Genomic DNA, 17,648 nt, shown 5'->3' with positions numbered 1-17,648 from the left:
AGGGCTGATGCTTCTTACCCCATTCTTGGGTGCTGAGCACTGTGGACAGACACCTGCCCGCGGACAGGACAGGCGCGACACAAGCCCTGTGGGACGACCCTCCTCGTCCTACCTGCCTCTAGCGATCATATGGAGAGTCCTGAGGCATCTGAGTCAACCGCCTCTCCACCTTCCTGTGTCCTGCAGTTCCCGTCTGTCGATCGCTTTGACCTGGTCTTCGAGGAGTGAGGGCCCCCACCTTTCCCAGAGCTGCCCCCCCAATTCGGCTCGGGTCTGGTTCTTTCCAGCTTCCGCAGGACCTCACTCTGCCCCTCACCCCTCTCCAAGGGTCACAAGCCATTGTAACGGTTGAGATATTTTTGTTCCCCATGAACCAATTTTTGCCCCATGGGCGCCATCACCCTGGTAGAGAGCATTGCCTTCACCTAACTCAAGCCTGGTCCTGAAGAATTTTCCAGCATGGCTGCTGCCCATACTCTGCCCCTCAGCACACTTCCAGCACCTCTTCAAACTAGCCAAGTCAGATGCTGCTTCGCTGAACTTGCCATAAAGAATTCCCACTTATCATAGCTCTGAAAGGGCGCTCCTCCCGGCAGGGTGCGTGTGCACGAGTGGATGGGCATGCAGTTTCTTGTTTCCACTTGGCATATTACAACTGTCCGAACGTTGAAATTGTGTAGTTGAAGCATTCACGGTAGGCTCCAGATTCTCATCAACCAGAAAGAAAAGAAATCGCAAAATAATCCAACAGCTGCAGTTTCATTACCTGAAGAGAGCTGCCGCCCAGCTTCAGGGTCTGTTAGCTCTCACTGTGGAATGAAACAAAAAAAGCAGCTCCAAGCAGCGAGGATGGCTGACAGCATGCACACCTCACTCCTACGGTCACTTCACTCCACTGAGGAAACGAATGTATCTTTAAGGGAGACGTGGGCTTCCTCCGGGATTAGAATTAACGGCAGTGCACAGTCCACAGCTCTGCAGAGGGCTGAGGTGAGAGGCTTGCCCAGGCATCTGGTTGATGCCCACATTTTTGGTTTGACAGCTCTATTCTGAGTGCCTACGCTGTACCAGGCTCTGTGCCAGGTGGAAAGTACACAACCATGAGCCAAGGAGACTAAGCCTGGTGGGAGAGACAGATGCTCAACACACAAATAAATGCGAAGTCATCCATGGTACATGCCACAGCGAGACATGGGAGATCCTCTGAAGTACGACTGTCTGTGGTCAGGGCCAGCCTCCTTGAGGAAGGGGCATCTGAACTGAGGGTAGGAGAAAGTGTTTCTAACAGAAGGAACAGCATGAACAAAGGTCCTGAGGTGGGAAGGAGCTTGGTGTGTTCAAGTCTAGTGGCATGAGACCCAGAAAGCAGGAGTGGCACCTCTGTGATGCAAAACGCATCTGGAAATGGAGCAAGCGGGACCAGGCTGTGCAGGACCCTCACGGGGCAAATTAAGGATTTGGGTCTTTATCTTGAGGCAGTGGGAAGAGGAATGACACGGTCATTTTTACATTCTGAACAGATCACTGTGCCATTATATGAGGCCAAGGTAGATAGGGAGAGACCAGCTGGGAGTCTACCAGAGAAGACGGCAGCTTAGACTTGGGTGTTGGTGGTGAACAGAGAGGTTTGAGAAATATTTGGGAGTTAAAATGAACAGGGTTTGGTGATGGATGGGCTACGGGAGATGAGATCATCAATATGTGGCTGCTTAATTCACTCCCAATCTCTTCCTGGAGTGGAAAATACATACATTAGTTCCCTGTGAATGAGGTTAGCTCTCTACAAAGGAAGGCAGTGATCTAACAAACAGGGCACCTAATCATCATCTCACTCATCTTGTGGGTCTGATCTGATTACTCCATTCCTCTACCTGATGCGATCCAAATGTCACAACGATCCACAGTGCCAAATGAGGCAGCTTGGGAACTGTTTTAAAGGAATAATCGACAAGAACTGTAACGTAATCAGAATCTTTATTAGAAGTCTACTTAAAAATCCAAACACAAGATGTTTGGATTAGTTAGGTGGCAATAGTTACATTTAACTGTAACTAAGGAAGATTTCCAAGATCATCTGCTTCTAACTTTGGCACTGCTAATGTCTTCCGAGCTGTGTTAAGTTAGTCATATGGTTTTCTACAAGTGGATACAGAAAGAGATCCTTTTTTTGGCATTTGACACACAAGATTGATTTGAAGTCTTCCTTGGTTCTTTATTTCGACTTCTTCCTCCATGTGTTAAAAATGAAAGGGAGACAGTTCCAGGATGATTATCCATGTGTTACCCGTTGAAAACTGGCAGTTAAGACCCTTACACAGGTTCATTCAGCTTAAAAAGATAAGTCATTACAATTCAAATTATTTTGTTTTCTCACACTTGGAGCTTCTATTCCTTATAACATTACTGACATTTAAAAAAACTAGGTTAGCAATTCATTCATTTGCTTAGTAAGCATTTATGCTGGGAGGATCTCAAAGGGCTTAGAGGAGCCAGTCAGTCAGTCAATGATGAGGGACAGTGGGCGAAGATGCTGTGGGAGAGACAAGAGAACGTGCGTCTTTGGAGAGGGCACTCGCAGCCAGTAACCATGCATCGACACTGGGGACATTGTTACAGGCACGCTATGGCTGTGAAGGTGACAGGAAGAGGGTGTCAAAAGATAAGGCTAATGGTGGGCAGTGCTGGGTCATAAGCCATGCTACAAAGGTTTAACTGACACTGAAGGTTGTTATAAGAAGGCCAATACAGAATTTCTGTTTAAGCAGAGAATTGTATGTTTAAGTTTGCTTTTCAGAACTATGACATATGGAGCATCCATGTAGGGGCATCAGAGAATGGACTGGAGGGAGGGGCACAATAGGAACCAGAGAGACCCTTAAGACAACACAGCCAAAAACCAGGAAAGCCCGAACACGGGCAGGGTGCAGATGAGGAAATAATGAGGAGACTGAGTCAATAGGATATGGTGACCAGCTGGACACGGGGAGACTAGACATCATGAGAAAGAGGGAAGACTCAAAGATGACTCCCAAGTTTCAGGCTGGAAGGCACAGTGGTGCCACTGAAAGACCAGGGCAGATGTGACGGCTGGGGAGGAGGAAATGGCTTTAGTTCAGGGACCCACGGGTCTTTCAATGAAGTGGTTGACGGGACGGTCAGTCCAGGGGACATGTGGAGACTGGGAGAAAGGTATGGACAGGAGAGAAGAGGCTGGCCATGAGGAACACGAAGACGGGTGTAGTTGGAGCCACAGAGGTGGATGAGGCCATCCAGCTTGTGTGGGCGGGATGAGAGGAGAAGCAGACAGCGGATGGCTGGCTGAGGGACATGCGCCTTGTGGGGCCAGCAGAAACAGCAGTCCTTCAAAGGGACGGGAAACACAGTGCCAAGAGCAGTGGAAGGAATGACGAGCGAAGGACGTTCTCACTCCCAGGCATTTCAGGGGGAGAGTGAGCAGTACAGGAAGGAAGCAGACAAGGAATGGAAACATCTGCTGCATTTAGTCCTGGGGAGGTGACAGGGAATTGGGGGTGGGGGCGGGGTGCTGCCCTGGGGGGAGGGGCTACAGAAAAGACGTCCCTCCCCCACCTCATGACAAGACTCCCACAGGGGACAATGTCTGTGAGGATTCTTAGGCATGAAGCACAACAGGGAGCAAAGAAAAAAATGGGAAAGGGGCAAAATGAGATTTTTTAGTAGACTCACCGATCATTTACATTAAGTCACAAAGTCTCTCCTCTCCAGTGCCTGAAGTTCTTTCTGTGACTTTTTTTTTTTTTTGATGAAGATTAGCCCTGAGCTAACATCCGTGCCCATCTTCCTCTACTTTCTATGTGGGATGCCTACCACAGCATGGCGTGCCAAGTGGTGCTATGTCCACACCCGGGATCCGAACCAGTGAACCTTGGGCAGCCGAGATGTGGAACGTGTGAACTTAACCACCGCGTCACTGGGCCAGCCCCCTGAAGTTCTATGACTCTTACACCCAACCAACTAGGAAGGAAAACAGAGATTCCCCGAGTCCCACCCACTCCCAGGATTCACACTGGTGACTGTTTCCCGGCTTAAGCACATGTAACAAGTAATTTTGATATCTATGCATTTTCTTGTCCAACAATTTTTGTCCCCAGTTGTCATTAACTCCTTTATATCTAGTGGCATCAGCTTATTCAGATCATACTTTGAGAAGACCTCCTAATAAGCATTGCTGTCACCAGGGGACAAATAAATTGAAGTCTCAGGTTTAAGACAAACACACCCTACAGAACTTTAGGAAGAAGACGAAAATTCCAAGCAGGCAATTTTATCTTTGAAATTGGCCTTTACGATTAATCCAGCCTTAATGACAGCGTGGGTGCAAAGCAAGAAGCAATGTTAGAAAAACCTCAAGACTAATTTCATCACAACCACAAAACCATTTAGCAGAGGGGAAAAACCCAAGGTCCCCCAAACATCACGTACTCCTGGTCCTGTATCTTCACCGCCAAGTAAACACGCTATTTTTTGAAGTATCTAAATTCTAAAACCAAGGCACAAACACTCATGTGAAGATTTGCTTTAGATTAAAATGAGTGTTATTTCACTCCCCAGAGGCCTTAGAATTTCTGTAACTTTGCTCTAACTGGGACTTAGCTTCCTGGCATGACAATAAAGTGCTGATGCACGGAGATGATAATTGACATCTCAAGATCCTGGTGGTGGTGAATGGTCCAGGAAAGTTGTGTTAACAACTCTTTGGCAGTTAAACAGGAGCTCGTGGGGTTACCCACACATACCTGTCCGAAGTTTTCTTCATCGATACAGAACATGAGGTCCAGTTCAGTAGGATCATTTTCTAAGATCCATTTCAAAGAGTTGTAATATTCACTATCCTGCAGAAATGACGAAAGTTAAAATTAAGCAATTTTTTCCAAAAGATAAACTCGTTTGACTTCCTTAAATAATTAAGTCCTTCTAATGTCATGCCATTCAGACTGCTCAAGAATTACATTAGTCATTCATAGAATGCTTCCGGCTCTACTCAAATCTACTCTTCCCCTTTAATTTAAAATACAGACCAAAAAAAGGTTTTGGTAGCAACACGGGTATGTAGTTGAATCCTGTCCTCTGTGAGGTACAGGGGAAGCGACCTGCTCTGGAGGGTAATTATGAAACTATAAAACTGAACATGTAAAGATTAATATACTTTCCATCTTTTGAGACTGAAAATTTGAGAGGAAAATAAAAAGGATGGAGAATGCTCTCCTTAAATACCAAGGGTTTTAAGTACACCCTTTCCTGCGCTTTTCAGCTCTCTGCACGTCCCCGTAAGAAGACAGGAAGGAGCCACAGGGCCTGGGCCACTCCTTCAGGGTTAGCCCAGGGGTTCTAATGCTGGGGGATTGACGGGCTCCGAGGAGGCGAAACAGAATGAGTGCACCAGCTGTCCTTAAGAGAAATTTTCACGTCCCTAGCTTCCTCATTATGTAATAATACAAGCATAAAACCTAAGTTAAAGGTGAAAGCTGAAAAGAAATTTGAGACTGGTACCATGGATCTGCAGAGCAGTCCACCCATGGAAAAACCAGCTGAGTGGATTCGAGCACACTGCTCGTGTCCTCCTCTCCTTTTACACAAGGACGATGAGGAGAACCAGTGAGCAATGCTGGTAAACAATGAGAATCTGGCCTAGCTGGCCAACCGCACAAGAGACACGGTCACCAAGGGTATGCAGACACTTTCTGACCCAAGTGACAGAACGTGAAAGCAGAGCTGCAAATACCCCAAATGGACAAGGACGCCTCCCACTGGCCCCAGGGTGCGAGCATGCTGGCACTTGGGCAAACACCCGCACACTAGGAGATGAATGGTGGGGGTGTAGGTCAATTAAAAGAAAAACAGAAGCAAAAAGCATACTATGAAAAGAGTATCAATTTTTCTTTTTACAGAAAATCCTTTCAACTCTAAAAGGGTCAGCCTGGATAAAATGAGTAAGTTAAACGCAACGTGAAAACCCAAATCATTTTTCAGAGAACCTCCCACAGCATTCTTTTTCTAACTTGTTTCAGTCCTCTCCTACATTGTCGTGGTCACTTACTGTCCCATGTTAATACTCCTCCCTTTATCTACTGTTTTGGCCTGTGCCCCTGCCTTTTTCTGAGGTCAGAAAATAGATGGACAGCAGACGCAATCTCTAAACACTCAGCATTTGCCGTTTGGAAAACAAGAACTGCAATGGGGTCTCCAGATGAGCTTGGATTTAACTTGGTCAAGAGTCCTGGGTACGCAGAGGGCACTGAGATTTGAGTGTATCCATCCCAAGTACCAGGATTCTAGGACACGTGAACAATGATTTGCTCATTAGAAAAGATCAGAGAGCTCAATTAACTTCTAGAACAATTAAATGTTCTCTGTTGTTCATACTGAATTATGACACCCATAAAAATCGCTGTGATTACAGCATGGTGTCAGCGACCTTTCTGTAAGATGCCCATGGCAGTGATCTGCGTTTACTCACCACTGACTCCATGTCATTCAGAGTTATCTGCTTTCCCAGCATCATTTTGTAAAATGGTCTAATGAAGAAACCTAAAATATGGTGAAAACTGGGTTAGTTTCAAATCTTTTGATACTTCTGTGCATCAGAAATAAAATAAAAGATTAACCTGCCTTCAACTGTGTGAGAGACCAGGACAGAACAATCAAAGACCTTCGATAATAATCCAGGACGGAGTGGCCGAGGGCCTGGTTTGGGGGAAGGGGTTAGTGAAAATTCCACCTGCACTTCATTATCACTGCTTGGGCAGTGATGGGGAGAAAAAACAGGAAAGGACAAGATGGAAAGGAGGGAGACCACTCAGAAGGCTGTGCAATCTTCCAGGGAGGGTGATGCAGGCCTGAGTGAGGCCATGGCAGTGAGGACGACTCCACCACCAAAGTGTCCCGCAGGCAAGTCCAAAGGCAAGTTTTCATCGCGTGCCTCCTCACTGGGCACTGGAAGCTCAGGCTCAGCCCCTCTCCTCCTCCACTCTCACCCCCACCGGGATCTGACCAGTCCCCAATCCTCTGCAGCGTATTGCCACTCCCACTGGCCCAGTGTGGCCCTAAGGCCGCAGGCTCAAATACCTTCCCGTGTCTAGGCAGGCGAAAAGGATGGAGCCAATAAAAGTGGGCCGATGTGTAGAGTGTGTCTGCTGTGCCTCCAGGAGCATTCACATTTTTAAGAAACTGAAGACACTGCGGACCACACACATCTGTGGGCATTTGGTAGCTAATTCTTGATGTGCACTGATAGCACCTTTGCAGCAGTCTCCTAGACTCCCCCATTTGTTCCTGCTTCTCTCCATTACTCTCTCCAGGGAGCCTTGGCTTGGCCAGTCCTTGCTCTTCTGAAATGACCCCAGTTTCTAAATGCTCAAATCCTGCCCCACCCTCGAGGTGGAGGTGCGGCTAAGCCTGGTAAAACACACCCCGACCCTCCAGCCAACTGTTTCTCCCGAGTACTCATGTGCTCCCTTCTGCTTGGACTCCATCATCGTGATTCTTCTGTTTTTTGTCCCACTGGAACATAATTTCATTGAGGTCAGGGTCATATCTTATACTTCTCTGTATTTACCCACAGCAACTACAAATGTCTTCTCATGTGGCAGGAGGTAAATAAACTGGCCTTCTAAGGAGGTTGAATTGAATTTAAACAGCCTGAAATACTCCATGAGTCCAAAGACTCCAAGCATGACTCCTATGTTGCAAATCAAAATACATTCACACTATATACACATAAAGAAAGAGTGAGTGCAGTTTCCTTCTGATCAGAAAAAGTGTTTACTTCCCCCACCAAAAATAAAATATTGAAATTAGAGGATCAAAGTCAGCTAGCAATTACCAGTAAAAATACATTAAAGGAAAAAGTACAGAGGGCACATCAATTATTTATTGGACTAGCTAAGGTTCCACAAATGCAATTAACATAATTCCCCTGGAAATCTCTCTCTACAGTAACTGACACGTCAGCCTCAAATCTGACTCACTCTCTTCCATCCTTATCTGTTTCACCCCCAAATTCTTCAAAAACATTTCTGATTCTCTTTCCTCCCTGATGGTTTCCGTAGTGTTCTAAGGGCACTACTTTTGAAATGACCAAACCCATGAGAAATCTCTATTACAAGGCTATAGATACAGGGAGGAAGGGGGTTTGACTTCTAACTTCCAAGGTACCTTGAAATTCTTCCATGACTTCTATGCTCTAAATAATAATGCGATTATTTTGTGCCATCTGTTTCAGCAGTGATCCCAGGGTCAAGGTCTTAGCTGTGTTACAACACTGCTTTGAAATTATTTACAACTCTTGACATTAAAAAAAATACTAATTTGGGGACAAATGGAACAATGGCAGGATACTGGATGGATTAGACCATTTAATTAACTTTTCAATTAGCTTTTCCATCTGTCACCAAATCTAGTTCTCGCTAAAGAAAGGTTATTCTGGAAAACATAGAAAAATGCACAAATACAGAATGCTCTGTGTTTCACACTTAAGTTTCTTAAAAAAAATTTTAAACTGTGTGTAGAGCCTGTATCTTTAGTGCTCAGATTAAGATGATACCAGGGAAAAGTACCTCCATTATGGGCAAAACATAAACATTTATTGAATTACAGAGAACTAGTGAAGCGTCTGCTTAAAATCTTGATGTTAAAGATAAGACACCTAAGAAGGAACCACAATAACACTGCCCTATTTTTAGTACTTCAAGACTTTTTAATAACTTACCATCTAAAAGTTTCCCATGAAATACTGCCAGACCAGCAACTCTTCCAATAAAAGTGAAATAGGACAAATGATCTTCATTACAGAGGCCTGAATTGGGATTGATCTGAAGTGTGTAGTTGTCCCTTTTGGGGAGGAAGAAAGAAAAAGCCCAATTAGACTTTTAAATAAGAAATGCAAGAATCTAAGTTTTCCTTTGCCAGTGGTCATCAAACTTTTACAGCGCCCTTGCGAACATACTGTACCTGACAGGAAAAGGCGTAAGCCAGACAATGTGGCCTACTGTTTAGTTGGCCCCTTTGTGACCAACAACTGAGGTCTAACAGCGCTGGTGCATAGGCTCTTTGTAAGTTAAACCGTAAGAAATTCTCGATATTTGACTATTTTTGATCTACAAAAATGTCAGCTTCATATGGTTCAGCCAAATATCTTGGGAAGATGAGAAATCCCACATAACGGAGGGATGGAGCATGGATTCCCAATGACATGAGGACTTCAGGTTGCCCCTGTGAGGGAGAGGGGTTAATGCATTTGAGAGGTATTTGGTTTGGGGGCTAAAATTTCTCCTATGGGCCCAACCCTTGGTCTGACCACTACTTTGCCCTAAAAGGCCCCAAGAGCACTGGTAGCAGGATATGGCTCTCTCAACAACGCGAACCTCAAAATGTTTACATGTACTGAATCATCCTTCTGTGGTCTCAAAATCTTGAGAATCAGTGGTTTTCAAATTGGGCCCCATAGACAGATTCCTCTGGGGTTGCTGAGAGGCAAGGCCCTGGCCTCCCCACCCTGCCCTCCACTGTAATGGTTGTATCAATCTTACCCAGCAGCCTTTCCCATGGGACTTGGTAATGAGGACGACAAAACAAAACAGGAAATTCTTTCTTGGCTAGAGCAACCGAGAAGGATCCTGAAGCCGCCTTTCAACGGACCCCCCAGGAGACCAGCACCAGGTAGGAGATGTGAGAACCCACGTCCCCTTAGAGCACAGGTGCCTTTCAGCAAGGTCAACAACTATTCTACTGGGGGCGCAGGTCCAGCCTGATCCTTTTGAGACCCCACAGCCTGGAAGAGGAATGGTTGGCCTTGTAAGTAGCCAATGTTTGACTCCCGAGAAAGCAATGGAATCTGCCTCAGTTTCCTGGCTTGGCAATAATGAAATCCTAATGCAAGGCGGAATCTGCTTCTTCCCTTACAGGACCAGGGCATGGTCCTTCGGATCCTGAAGAACGGATCCAAAGTCCTCATAATTTCCCTCTAGGTGGTGTAATTTCAGAAACCATTCTTGTTCCTAAGACGATGACGACTTTCCGAATTCTAACATTGACAAGTTCTCCTAAAGTAACATAATGTTATCAATGAAAACTGCCTCTTGTTTCTTACCATAAGTACCAACACATTTTCAATTTCAATTACATGAACCCAAAACACAAGAGAAGAATCATTTTTAGGTGTTGACAGAGTGCAGAGTCTGTTCCAGACTTACGGGTGGGAGGTATGGACTAAAATCAGCAGTGATAATTCATCTCCAATGGGTGAGACGCTTACTCCTTCATTAACTTTAAATTCATTAAGAATAAAACTGTTTCAGTGGGGGAACACGTTCTGAATGCACTCCATTTACTCACGTTGCAGAGTACTCGAACAGACCATAGTAGGGGTTGAACATCTCTTTGGACAGTAAGAAGAACCATTCTCTGGCCACACCTCCATAGTCAAGACCTTTCTCTGATTCAAATTCAATCCACAGTCTAGCTTTTAGGACATCTGGTCTTTTCACAGACATGATTCTCCGATAGGACTCTTCAAAAATGTTATTTCTGTGAAGTTTCATTTCAAACCTATTTGGAATATCAGCCTACACAAAAGAAAAAAAAGCACATAATCATACAGTAAATGTACACCTTAATCACTAAAATAAATAACAACAAAGAGTAGAAATGATGGCAATCTTCAAATAAACAAGCAGTGACAAATGGTTGCAATGGAGATTCTCTCCTTCAGGGATTTGTCTTCATGCAGACAGAAAGCCTCACGTCAGGATGACACCCACAGAGCACCACCAGCGGCTGTCAGACTGAGCCAGTGACATATGCTGAAGATACCCTGCTGAGGAGAAGACAGTCATCTTCTCCTCCTTTACTAAAGAACTGTGGGGCACTTACCACCCACTGGCAACTGAAATATGGTCAACTCTATTATTGTTTCTGTCCAAAAAAAGGACTTCAGAGACCAGGTAATCAAATCTCATCCATAATTCCCAACCTGGCCGGGTTGGGAGCATTCTCAACTCTGGTAGGGACTCTAGCTGGCAGATGTGACCCATGATGCCTACAAGCTACTTGTGTTGCTATGGGGAGTGGGACCCTGACAACCATACCAAGTTGTGGGAAAGTATCCCAAAGGCCACAGTTAATAAACATGAAAATAAAAATGCACTTGACTGAAGTTGTAAATAACTACTTCCTGGAAAAATGAGGCCGGGGCAGCCTTGCTATGAAAATGGATTTGCAGAGTCAGTTTCCAGGCAGAAGATACCCCAGCGAAAGGGCCTCCGAGTGAGACAGGCTGATATCCACAAAGCCATCACCTATTTCTGGGGGAAATACAGTGACTCACAAGGAAACACTGTGGAATTTTGTGTGTTCAAATTTGAGTCATTTCAAAAGTAGTTAGCCAAGAGCTACTTGAATCAGGCTGTTGGGAGAGAGAGCAGAACCCCTAAATGGGAGCTCCCCAAGGCAGAGACTATGTCTGACACATCTTTGGATCCCCAGGACCCCAATGATAGCAGATACCCAGAAAATGAGGCGGTGATTGAGGGAATGGAGTGGGAGAGACGGCGATGGAGCACAGGCAAACTGGGACGATCTGAGTTGTGGCCAATATTCTTTTTCCCAATGAGAAGGAGCCAAGACATGGTGACAAGTGCAATGACAATGAATGCGCAAACTGAGGAGAAAACCAGTAAAACCTACACCAGAGAGGTGAATCAGAAAGTAAAACAGAACACATAACACTGAAGAACGTAGGAAAATGTGTCAGTAGGAAATATAACATTGTAATTTTAAAACACTGCCTGTAAAAAACCTTTTGGGTTTCTCAGTTTTGTAAAAATCTTACAGGGTTTCCCAATGAGAATTTTAATCTGAAAATTACACTTGGTCTTAGTATACCAAATATTATAAATTATATTTATAACTATTATAATTAAAACTATACTTTTGAATTTAAAGAGAACAACTTGAACATTTTTCCAACTAGTATCTAGGTTTCATTAAATATGATAACCATAAGCAACTGCATAGGCTTCTCCAGATTTTTTTTTACTAGGTCCTGAATTAGTTTATATCCCATAAAAATCGTTTCTATCTTTTTATGTATTACATAAGAAATTACCCTTCAGGTGATTTGATATGTAATGCTAAGTCATCTTCACTTACCATTTCTGCTAAAAAGAAAATTCAGATTGAAGATCCAGGTGGATCACAGTGCAGTGGGAAAGGAAGGTAACATTTGAATAGACACATAAAAGGAACAAACCATCTGTTCCCGCAGAAGTAACTTTGGTAACTTACAAACGACTAAAATAGCATTTTTGGAAGACACGTTACTCACAGGTTTCTTTAATTTCTTCCTAAAGTAGTCATATTTCTGCTTAAATTCTCTGGAGTAAGGAACAGCCTAGAAGATAAATTTATAAATACAGATAATGTAACCAATATACTTGAAATTTTATGTTTACTAAGCCAACATTCAGAGAATTTCACAAATCATACATCTTAAAATTCTCATTCTCCATATTATCATTGAAATTTACACGTCTACATAGCACATGGGAAAGTTCTAGAAATGATTAAGGTTAATTACCATTGAATAGGGCTTTCACCCCTGAAAACAACTCTACTGATACTCAAGCAATCATTTAGGGATATGCTCCATAAACTAGATACGCTTTCCAAGTGACTTTTGTCTGAACACGAGTCAGGGTGTAATCTTTTTTTGCTGTAGTTTAGATAAGATTATTGGCTATGATACTTATCACACAACCCAAAATGATCTATACTATGATTTTGAAAAGACTAATCATGCTTTAAAAATCTTTGGGAGGAAAAATAATGAGCAGAAAGGCAAGTGAACGGATACTCTTGTCAAGGAATATAAACTCAGGCAGACGGCAAACTGGAAGTCTCCCATGTGGGAGTCACATGGTTACTCCTTACCATCTAGTGGTCTTGGGCAGGGATTTCTTTAAATCTGGAACGCCTTATCTACGAAGCAGACTGAGGTACCAAAGGAGTGGGCTCAGTAACGGAGCTATCGTTATTCAAAAGTTTTGGAATCTCTTCAGGTAAAGTGGTAACACTTTAATAGACTCATTTAAATGCTCTTTACTTGCTGTGTTGTAAAGTAACTTAGAACATCCGAGCGCTACAGCCCTGAAACAGGCATTTTTAAAGGTTTACAATCTTTTTATGAAACAGAAAGGAGGGGCTTTTGCATATACGTGGACTTAAAGGTGACAACTTCATACTCAGAACAACTCATTGCTTTTTAAGGAATAGTGTGAATTTGGGCAATAGTTCTGCTGATACCATTTTGGGTTAAGTTAATAAAATATATTGATCCTTAGTAAAGTGTTTCCAGATTCTAAACCTTACACTTTCCCCATGCTTATTTCCTGACCAGGAAGAGGAGAAATCAAGAAGAAAAGCTTCTCTCCCTCATACTGTTTTAAGACAATCACCGGAATAATACTCAACGCCAAAACAAAAACAACCAGTCTTACAGAAAACAGTAATTGTGTCAGTGTTCTGCTTTGCAATTCAAGAGCACCAACAACATCAAATTGCTCTCTCTTAAGAAGATTCTAAAGACAATTCATACTATCTACGGTCTGTTCTTACTTTTTAAGCCAGTCTTTATTTGATTTTCCACCGAACACTAGATTTGACCACATGTCTTTTTATTTTGGGCAGTGTTGAGTTTGACGAAATAATGTATGAATTCTGATTTCAGAAAACGTAGAAATTTTGTCAATATCTAGACAATCACCAAAATAGGGAAAAAGGATACAAAGCTGTGACATAAGCAATAAAGACATGCTCAGGCCCTTTTGCTCTACCAACAGTGTTTTCCATAACAGAGATTTTCCAGCTGGTCTATTTCTTGATTCTTTGGTGGTTCATATGCTGATTCATTCAACAGACACTTCTTGAGCACCTACTCCGTGTCAGGCATTTTAGGTGCTAGAGAAATAATGGTACATCAACCGAAGATTTCTTTTCCTGTTCCCGCTGGAGCTTGCAAGCTACTGTGAGTAACAGGCAATAAAGAACAAATGAATACATCGTGGTAATGCTACAAGGAAAGATGAGGGCGAGTTCCGGAGAGGCTATGTTACATCAGTGGTCGGGGAGGCAGCTCCGAGAAAGGAAATCTGAGCAGAAACCAGAGTGACAGGAGGAACAAACGATGACAGGAACAGTGGGGGCCAAGTCTCGAGAAGGTAAGAGTTTGGCTGATGTTCTTAGCTATGATAAACTGTGACAGAGGGAAGAGAAGCCGGAAAAAAATCATTTCCTTTCATTATCTCATGCCAGCTTTAGAAGACTTGACTTCGAGGGTAGACCCTGTTGCCAGCTTGCTCTGTGACCTAATTTCTCCCTATGGAATCTCTTCACGGTTATGCGGAAGGATTTAACTAGACGAACTTTAACCCTCTCCCATTTCCAAAAACCTGTGATTCCCAGCAATTATTTTTTGTTTTTGTTTCCCTCCAAAAACGTTGAAAAAAGGCTTAAACACTCATCATTGTGAAGGCAAGTTCAATAGTCTTCAATGACAAATTTCCCAAGAAATATATTTCAAAACGCCACCCCCAGCCTGAGACATCGATTCCCTAGTCTGACTTGTAAGCTTGTAGGCGCTGACTATGTGTGGGTGGGAAGCAGATGGTCAGATACCTCTGGTCCTTCCTCTTCTGGGGAGTGACGCATGAAAGCTGAAAAATCACTATCCTCCTGCAATATTTCTCTTTTTTTCTCTAGAAGTCGTTCTTATGATGGACTAAGAAGGGTAGGTTTTTACGTCTCCTCCTGAAAAGTTTCTAACAATGTACAAAGACAGCCATACAGTGCAGCTTCTGCAGAGAAGTATGCGTGTAGTATATTTTTTGTACTGGACAGGACAAATTATTTATTCTCTCTTGAAAATCTGTCATCTTATTTTCTCACGTACAATTTAACTTGTAAAATAAGCCTATTTAAAAAATTAACATGTCTTTTGATTAAAGCCCTTCTGCTCTGTGTTAAGTATGCTTTTCTTTTTGAACCACATGAAAACCTGACTTACTGTGTAAGTTGGTTCTAAATGTTTTGTCATTATTGTCCAGCTGAGACTGGAGCTTCCCGCAGGGGAGGGCACACGTCTGCCATGGAGCACAGGTGAGGCCAGCACACGTGGGGCTCCAGGCCTGATTCTGACATTTGCTGGAACTTCTGGCAACATAATTAGCTTTCTGAGCTTCTGACAAATTGGGAATAACAACGTCTTCCCTACCTTCCTGAGGGGATCGCTATGAGTTTCAAAGCAGCTGATTATAAAGTTCTCAGAAAAGCACAAAGCGTCACTCAAGCATGAGAGAGGACTCCCAGGAGCAGCAAGCATGGAGAGCACTTCATCGACGCTTTTAGTAGTGACGTCTGTTACACAGAGAGCAGACTACGGACAGTAACGCTGTGCTGACCTGCCGCAGAAAGGGTCCCGTTCTCCCTAACGTGCAGATATTTTTAAAACTTGGGGAAAAGAGAGAGGAACTCTAGGTACCAGATAGGCAGAAAGATTCAAAATTAGAGAAGTGGACACAGGTGCCTGGGCTTGGGTTTTATTCCTCCCTTGGGAACACAGAACTTAGGCTACAGTCTATATGACCCAGGGAGACCTACAGACCTACATCTGAAAGGGGACAAGGAAACTCTACCCATCGGTTCAGGAAAGTCGTAAGGAAGCTTACTTACCTTCTGTTCACGACCGTAAATGGGAGAAAAACATAAAGAAACAGACCTGTAATAAATACTCCAGGCCTACACCAAGAAGGGTATGATGAGGTCTGTAGTTATAATAACTGGGGGTGCATGAACCAAGGTAAGAAGGTAACAGTAAATACAGGTCAGGACTTATAAAAACCCCATAGAGGGGCCAGCCTGGTGGCATTGTGGTTAAGCTTGCACACGCGGCCTTAGCGGCCCAGGATTTGCTGGTTTGGATCCCAGGTGCAGACCTACACACTGCTCATCAGGCCATGCTGTGGAGGCATCCCACGTACAAAATAGAGGAAGACTGGCAACAGATGTTAGCTCAACAACAATCTCCTTCAAGCAAAAAGAGGAAGATTGGCTATAGATGTTAGCTCAGGGCCAATCTTCCTCACCAAAACCAACAACAAAAAAACCCATAGGGAAAAAATATGAAGATGAACACATACAAACAAATTACAAACTGAACTAGGCAATAAACTACATTGAGGAGAATCTACAGACATAACAAGTGGGAGATTTAATGCCCCTAGAATCAGAGATGATAGAACAATCTGAAACAGGCTATGGAATAGGTATTTTAAGTGATTAAAGAGCTGCAAGTATGAATAAAAAAAATAAAAGGAAAGAACAGGACAGAATAACAATAACTAAAAAGACGAAGCAAATTAAAAAAGACCAAATCAAACTCTGAGAAATTAAACATGGTTGCTGAAACAACAGACACAATGCACTGAGAAAGAGTAGATTATAAAAAGCTTAAAAAGAACTAACTGGAAGAGCTGAGCCTGCAATACAGTAAAAAGAAAGAGATGGGAATAGGAAAGCCAAGAGGTAAGACAGAATGTGAAAGTGAATCAAGTACCCTGATACGGATGATCAGAAAGAATGGGAAAGCTGGAATATGTGAAGAAATAACTGCTAAGAATTTTCCAGAATGGAGGAAAGACATGGTCCCCAGAGTGAAGAATCATGAGTCCATAGCAGAATAAATAGAAGGAAATCCACACGTAGATTCATGATAGTAAAATGGTAGAACATCAGAGACACAGAGGAAAAATCAAAATCACCAGAGAAAAGATATTTACCCACCAAAAAATGACAGACTGATGACAAACTTCTCATCATCAGTTATGGAGGCCAGAAGACACAAAAGAATATCTCCAAAGTACTGAAGGAAAATAATTGTTAACCAAGAATTTTATAATCAGCTAACCTACCATTTCACAGAGAGGTCAAATAAGCCCCCTCTCTCAGACTAAGAGAGTTGACACCACTCTCAGACCCTCACAGAAACGGCTCCTGGAGCGGAGGTGCTCATACTTGAGGGGCTATCAGAATCCCCGGGAGGGGTGGTTAAAACACAAAGTGCTGGGCCCACCCCTAAAGCTGCCGGTTTTCAGTAGGTCTGGGTTGGGACTCCAAAATTTGCATTTCTAACAAGTTTCTGGATGATTCTGATGTTGCTTATCTGTAGACAACTCTTTGAGAACCATTAACTAGAGGTTATCCTAAAGAAGAAAACGTAACTTGGAAAAAAGTAGATACAAGAACCAATGGTGGACAAAGACATTTGTTTACACATAAGTAAATTAAAGAAGCATTGACTGCTGGAAAAAAAAGACAAAATATTAACATCTAATTGGAAAGTTTAAAGACAAGGTAGTTTTAAAATTCCACTGAACAATGGAAAGTGGGAGTGGTAAGAATGGCATTCAAGTTCCCTAAAATCCTGTATCATCCAGGAAGGCAATACAGAGTCATTAGTTTTGATGTTAAGTATGCTGGTTAAAAATTTTAAGGTGAGCACGAAAAGAAAAAAGAACAGAAAGAGAAAATACAACTTTCAAGAAAGTATAGAAAAAGAA

General features: G+C 43.1%; 1 protein-coding gene across 47 annotated transcripts in view; it reads right to left on the bottom strand.

The window, feature by feature from the left end:
* The window catches only part of NEDD4L (NEDD4 like E3 ubiquitin protein ligase), a 342,466-nt gene that overhangs the window by 21,401 nt on the left and 303,417 nt on the right, over positions 1-17,648 (bottom strand). For all 47 annotated transcript variants that reach the window (XM_070275775.1, XM_023647877.2, XM_070275748.1 and 44 more), the window contains 5 exons: positions 12,362-12,427; positions 10,372-10,601; positions 8,747-8,868; positions 6,497-6,567; positions 4,776-4,871 (listed from right to left, as the gene is read on the bottom strand). In XM_070275775.1, the coding sequence (XP_070131876.1) occupies positions 4,776-4,871; positions 6,497-6,567; positions 8,747-8,868; positions 10,372-10,601; positions 12,362-12,427 (585 nt within the window). The remainder of the gene's footprint in view (positions 1-4,775; positions 4,872-6,496; positions 6,568-8,746; positions 8,869-10,371; positions 10,602-12,361; positions 12,428-17,648) is intronic.

The sequence above is a fragment of the Equus caballus genome, chromosome 8 (assembly GCF_041296265.1).
Source record: "Equus caballus isolate H_3958 breed thoroughbred chromosome 8, TB-T2T, whole genome shotgun sequence".
Lineage (NCBI taxonomy): Eukaryota > Metazoa > Chordata > Mammalia > Perissodactyla > Equidae > Equus > Equus caballus.
The sequence above is the reverse complement of the archived record's forward strand: the minus strand, read 5'-3'. Positions and strand labels throughout refer to the sequence as shown.